This window comes from Coregonus clupeaformis, unplaced genomic scaffold (assembly GCF_020615455.1).
Source record: "Coregonus clupeaformis isolate EN_2021a unplaced genomic scaffold, ASM2061545v1 scaf0044, whole genome shotgun sequence".
Taxonomy (NCBI): Eukaryota; Metazoa; Chordata; class Actinopteri; order Salmoniformes; family Salmonidae; genus Coregonus; species Coregonus clupeaformis.
This window is the reverse complement of record NW_025533499.1, coordinates 1,012,501-1,020,000: the sequence shown is the minus strand read 5'-3', so window position 1 is coordinate 1,020,000 and position 7,500 is coordinate 1,012,501. Positions and strand designations below refer to the sequence as shown.

At 45.5% G+C, this 7,500-nt stretch overlaps 1 protein-coding gene across 1 annotated transcript in view; it reads right to left on the bottom strand.

Moving 5' to 3' along the window:
- LOC121555704 (pleckstrin homology domain interacting protein) overlaps positions 1–7,500 on the bottom strand; it is a 172,143-nt gene that overhangs the window by 55,482 nt on the left and 109,161 nt on the right. Inside the window, exons 27-31 of the mRNA XM_045212715.1 lie at positions 7,395–7,500; positions 5,997–6,079; positions 3,140–3,251; positions 2,747–2,808; positions 813–968 (exon numbers count right to left, since the gene is read on the bottom strand). The exon at positions 7,395–7,500 is cut by the window's right edge and continues 19 nt beyond it. Of these exons, the coding sequence (XP_045068650.1) occupies positions 813–968; positions 2,747–2,808; positions 3,140–3,251; positions 5,997–6,079; positions 7,395–7,500 (519 nt within the window). The remainder of the gene's footprint in view (positions 1–812; positions 969–2,746; positions 2,809–3,139; positions 3,252–5,996; positions 6,080–7,394) is intronic.

The window sequence follows — 7,500 nt, the reverse complement described above, 5'->3', positions numbered from 1 at the left end:
GAGGGAGGAGAGAGAGGAGGGAGGAGAGAGGGAGGGAGGGAGGAGACAGAGGGAGGGAGGGAGAGAGAGGGAGGGAGGGGAGGGAGGGAGGGAGGGAGGGAGGGAGGGAGGGAGGGAGACAGAGAGAGAGACACAGATAGGGGTGTGTTAGTGTGCTGTGTCTCCATCGGTCCACTAGAGGGAGCCAGCAGGTCACTGTGTTCAGTGTATGGGATGTCTAGTTCTATATGTAAACTGTGATGTGATATACAGAATATTATGTGAAGTGAAGCCCAATGAGGAGCTGGATTGACCAGAGATACTTTTGAGATGGGAAACACCATTGGGATCGTATTAACGCCTATTGTGTACATTGCCCGTGTGTCGTCAATGGGCACCGCGGTGCATTCTGGGCAATTCAAGGAGAGAATGGGAGTCAATTGGGCCCTAGCTCAAAAACCCAACATTAGCATGAATTACATCAACAAGAAGTACAACATTAGAAATACTTTCAGAGATGTGAGATAATGAATTTGTTCTCTGTAATATCGAATAGCTTTGGAATAGTGACATTACGTACTTTGGAAGAAAAAAGGCAGGTTTCTCGACACATCCTCTGACTTTGAGAAGGGATTGCGTGACGATTAGCTTAGCAACCGTGTGAAGCAGCATGACAACGTGAACGCGATTGGTTGACAATCTGCTGGGTGGGACGTTCCGAGTTTCTCCATTCCATCTCCTTCTGTCTAAGTATCTCTGGATTGACCAATTATCTCATGATGTCAGAGGGAGTCAGCTGTGTGTCACTGTGTCTTGTGGTGATGAGATCATACCGAGTGTGGTGAGCTGGTCGATGGCGTTGATGATGCGTTGACACTCGTGGTTCCTGTTGGCGGCGCCCCACTCCCCCTCCAGGGGAACGTACAGCAGCTCCCTCTGCTCCTCGTCCGTTAGAGGAACACTCTGACCCAGCTCCTCTGGGAACACTACTGAGGGACCACACATCATCAGATTAACAGACTACTGAGGGACCACACATCATCAGAACAACAGACTACTGAGGGACCACACATCATCAGATTAACAGACTACTGAGGACCACACATCATCAGAACAACAGACTACTGAGGGACCACACATCATCAGAACAACAGACTACTGAGGGACCACACATCATCAGATTAACAGACTACTGAGGGACCACACATCATCAGATTAACAGACTACTGAGGACCACACATCATCAGAACAACAGACTACTGAGGGACCACACATCATCAGAACAACAGACTACTGAGGGACCACACATCATCAGAACAACAGACTACTGAGGGGCCACACATCATCAGAACAACAGACTACTGAGGACCACACATCATCAGATTAACAGACTACTGAGGGCCACACATCATCAGAACAACAGACTACTGAGGGGCCACACATCATCAGAACAACAGACTACTGAGGGACCACACATCATCAGAACAACAGACTACTGAGGGACCACACATCATCAGAACAACAGACTACTGAGGGACCACACATCATCAGATTAACAGACTACTGAGGACCACACATCATCAAATTAACAGACTACTGAGGGACCACACATCATCAGAACAACAGACTACTGAGGGACCACACATCATCAGATTAACAGACTACTGAGAGACCACACATCATCAGATTAACAGACTACTGAGGGACCACACATCATCAGAACAACAGACTACTGAGGGACCACACATCATCAGAACAACAGACTACTGAGGGACCACACATCATCAGATCAACAGACTACTGAGGGACCACACATCATCAGAACAACAGACTACTGAGGGACCACACATCATCAGAACAACAGACTACTGAGGGACCACACATCATCAGAACAACAGACTACTGAAGGACCACACATCATCAGATTAACAGACTACTGAGGGACCACACATCATCAGATCAACAGACTACTGAGGGACCACACATCATCAGAACAACAGACTACTGAGGGACCACACATCATCAGATTAACAGACTACTGAGGGACCACACATCATCAGAACAACAGACTACTGAGGGACCACACATCATCAGAACAACAGACTACTGAGGGACCACACATCATCAGAACAACAGACTACTGAAGGACCACACATCATCAGATTAACAGACTACTGAGGGACCACACATCATCAGAACAACAGACTACTGAGGGACCACACATCATCAGAACAACAGACTACTGAAGGACCACACATCATCAGATTAACAGACTACTGAGGGACCACACATCATCAGAACAACAGACTACTGAGGGGCCACACATCATCAGAACAACAGACTACTGAGGGACCACACATCATCAGAACAACAGACTACAGAGGGACCACACATCATCAGAACAACAGACTACTGAGGGACCACACATCATCAGAACAACAGACTACTGAGGGACCACACATCATCAGAACAACAGACTACTGAGGGACCACACATCATCAGAACAACAGACTACTGAGGGACCACACATCATCAGAACAACAGACTACTGAGGGACCACACATCATCAGATTAACAGACTACTGAGGGACCACACATCATCAGAACAACAGACTACTGAGGGACCACACATCATCAGAACAACAGACTACTGAGGGGCCACACATCATCAGAACAACAGACTACTGAGGGCCACACATCATCAGAACAACAGAAACAGGCATTTACCTGTTTTTTAAACAAGTGTGTGTGTGTGTGTGTGTCCTACCCTCGTTGGGGATGGGCTCCATGTCCCAAGGACTCATCTTCTCTGTGTCGCCGTTATCCCAGCTAGACAGGACACACATCATCATCATCACCATCATCATCATCATCATCATCATCCCAACTAGACAGGAAACACATCATCATCATCATCCCAGCTAGACAGGAAACACATCATCATCATGCTAAAGGATTATAACAGGTGTTGATGTTTGTGTTTTTGTAAAATCAATAAAGATATATATATATTTAAAAAAAAAGGTGTATAAAGGTTTTGTTTCATGTCATAAATGTTAATGCAGGGTTATAATCTATGAGAGATAGTAAAACGAACAGTCTGTCTGGCGTTCTGAAGGGTTATAGGGTTATGAAGGCTCATAGAGGTGTTATAACCTACCAGACGTTGTAGCATTGGAACAGGCTGTCTGGGTACTCTGGTTGGAAGGGCTCCTGGTCTTCGATGGTCCCAAACCACCAGGCATCGTCTATCACTGACCTGAACCTGTCACCTGGATGGGACAAGGTCACTTCTCATTACAACACCACCAGGTATCATCTATCACTGATCTGATCCTGTCACCTGGATTGGACAAGGTCACTTCTCATTACAACACCACCAGGTATCATATATCACTGACCTGAACCTGTCACCTGGATGGGACAAGGTCACTTCTCATTACAACACCACCAGGTATCATCTATCACTGATCTGATCCTGTCACCTGGATTGGATGAGGTCACTTCTCATTACAACACCACCAGGTATCATCTATCACTGATCTGATCCTGTCACCTGGATTGGACAAGGTCACTTCTCATTACAACACCACCAGGTATCATCTATCACTGACCTGAACCTGTCACCTGGATGGGACAAGGTCACTTCTCATTACAACACCACCAGGTATCATCTATCACTGACCTGAACCTGTCATCTAGATGGGACAATGTCACTTCTCATTACAACACCACCAGGTATCATCTATCACTGACCTGAACCTGTCATCTAGATGGGACAATGTCACTTCTCATTACAACACCACCAGGTATCATCTATCACTGATCTGATCCTGTCACCTGGATTGGACAAGGTCACTTCTCATTACAACACCACCAGGTATCATCTATCACTGACCTGATCCTGTCACCTGGATTGGATAAGGTCACTTCTCATTACAACACCACCAGGTATCATCTATCACTGATCTGATCCTGTCACCTGGATTGGACAAGGTCACTTCTCATTACAACACCACCAGGTATCATCTATCACTGACCTGATCCTGTCACCTGGATTGGATAAGGTCACTTCTCATTACAACACCACCAGGTATCATCTATCACTGATCTGATCCTGTCACCTGGATTGGATGAGGTCACTTCTCATTACAACACCACCAGGTATCATCTATCACTGATCTGATCCTGTCACCTGGATTGGACAAGGTCACTTCTCATTACAACACCACCAGGTATCATCTATCACTGACCTGAACCTGTCACCTGGATGGGACAAGGTCACTTCTCATTACAACACCACCAGGTATCATCTATCACTGACCTGAACCTGTCATCTAGATGGGACAATGTCACTTCTCATTACAACACCACCAGGTATCATCTATCACTGACCTGAACCTGTCATCTAGATGGGACAATGTCACTTCTCATTACAACACCACCAGGTATCATCTATCACTGATCTGATCCTGTCACCTAGATTGGACAAGGTCACTTCTCATTACAACACCACCAGGTATCATCTATCACTGACCTGATCCTGTCACCTGGATTGGATAAGGTCACTTCTCATTACAACACCACCAGGTATCATCTATCACTGATCTGATCCTGTCACCTGGATTGGACAAGGTCACTTCTCATTACAACACCACCAGGTATCATCTATCACTGACCTGATCCTGTCACCTGGATTGGATAAGGTCACTTCTCATTACAACACCACCAGGTATCATCTATCACTGATCTGATCCTGTCACCTGGATTGGACAAGGTCACTTCTCATTACAACACCACCAGGTATCATCTATCACTGATCTGAACCTGTCACCTGGATGGGACAAGGTCACTTCTCATTAAAACACCACCAGGTATCATCTATCACTGATCTGATCCTGTCACCTGGATTGGATAAGGTCACTTCTCATTACAACACCACCAGGTATCATCTATCACTGACCTGAACATGTCACCTGGATTGGACAAGTTAATTTTTATCTCTCAGTACAAGGGAATTACAAAATAAACAAACCTGGGTTGTTTTCTATGTAGTTAAAATTATGAAATAAAATCCATTAGTACATTCATTGGTGCAACAACTTAAATTCATATTCTTTCTAATCAGAAACAGAACAGAAACCCCATCTCATCCATCCAGACAACGAGTAGCTCCACCTCAGAATGCTACTGTTTTTTATTTTGTTGCTAGGCTCACCCATAGAGATAGAGGACTCACCCATAGAGATAGAGGACTCACCCATAGAGATAGAGGACTCACCCATAGAGATAGAGGACTCACCCATAGAGATAGAGGACTCACCCATAGAGATAGAGGACTCACCCATAGAGATAGAGGACTCACCCATAGAGATAGAGGGCTCACCCATAGAGATAGAGGACTCACCCATAGAGATAGAGGACTCACCCATAGAGATAGAGGACTCACCCATAGAGATAGAGGACTCACCCATAGAGATAGAGGGCTCACCCATAGAGATAGAGGACTCACCCATAGAGATAGAGGACTCACCCATAGAGATAGAGGACTCACCCATAGAGATAGAGGACTCACCCATAGAGATAGAGGACTCACCCATAGAGATAGAGGCACCCACCATGGAGATAGAGGACTCACCCATAGAGATAGAGGACTCACCATTTGGGTGCAGCCAACTGGGCGGGGATTCCTATGGGTTGGGCGCAATCAGCCAATGATCAGAGCATTGGCTGCTTCTTCAAATTGGGTTCCCTGGTTTGGAAACGGCTTTAAGATATATATCACTGCCACCATCTAGTGGCCACAATAAATTAATGCCAAGATTTGGTTCAGGACTCCAGCACTGCAGGTGGCGGTAAATCACCAATATTAGCTTTACACTTTTTTCAAACACAAAAGAAGAAGACAATGGAGCAGTTTAAATGACACACACCATAACAGCATAGATACAATGATGAGACCTCTATCCATCTCTATGGGCCTACCAGAGACACAGAGCCCTTAGAAAGAGACTGACCTATGGTCCAGTGGTGGTCTCTCGCATCATCAAACTGCTGTCGCAGAACCAGGAAGTCAATCACGTCAGGCATGTCGTGGTATCTATGACAACACACCGATACCACGTTAGTAACACACACACACACAGAGACACTGAGACACAGAGACACAGACACAGAGAGAACACAGAGACACTAAGACACAGAGAGAACACAGAGACACATAGACACTAAGACACAGAGACACTAAGACACAGAGAGAACACAGAGACACAGAGAGAACACAGAGACACTAAGACACAGAGAGAACACAGAGACACTAAGACACAGAGAGAACACAGAGACACAGAGAGAACACAGAGACACTAAGACACAGAGACACTAAGACACAGAGACACTAAGACACAGAGAGAACACAGAGACACTAAGACACAGAGAGAACACAGAGACACTAAGACACAGAGAGAACACAGAGACACTAAGACACTAAGACACAGAGACACTAAGACACAGAGAGAACACAGAGACACAGAGAGAACACAGAGACACTAAGACACAGAGAGAACACAGAGACACAGAGAGAACACAGAGACACTAAGACACAGAGACACTAAGACACAGAGACACTAAGACACAGAGAGAACACAGAGACACTAAGACACAGAGAGAACACAGAGACACTAAGACACAGAGACACTAAGACACAGAGAGAACACAGAGACACTAAGACACAGAGAGAACACAGAGACACTAAGACACAGAGACACTAAGACACAGAGAGAACACAGAGAGAACACAGAGACACTAAGACACAGAGAGAACACAGAGACACTAAGACACAGAGACACTAAGACACTAAGACACAGAGACACTAAGACACAGAGAGAACACAGAGACACTAAGACACAGAGACACTAAGACACAGAGACACTAAGACACAGAGAGAACACAGAGACACTAAGACACAGAGAGAACACAGAGACACTAAGACACAGAGAGAACACAGAGACACTAAGACACAGAGACACTAAGACACAGAGACACTAATACACAGAGAGACTAAGACACAGAGACACTAAGACACAGAGACACTAATACACAGAGACACTAATACACAGAGACACTAAGACACAGAGACACTAATACACAGAGAGACTAAGACACAGAGACACTAAGACACAGAGAGAACACAGAGACACTAAGACACAGAGACACTAAGACACAGAGACACTAAGACACAGAGATAACACAGAGACACTAATACACAGAGAGACTAAGACACAGAGACACTAAGACACAGAGACACTAATACACAGAGACACTAAGACACAGAGACACTAAGACACAGAGAGAACACAGAGACACTAAGACACAGAGACACTAAGACACAGAGATAACACAGAGAAAGGTATGGTTACTTCATGGAGAAGGAGCCTCCAGTCAGCTTGCCAGTATCAGGGTCCAGGAAGGCCAGTTTGAGGCAGCAGAGAGAGGGGAGACCAACCTCATATTTTAGCCCTACTA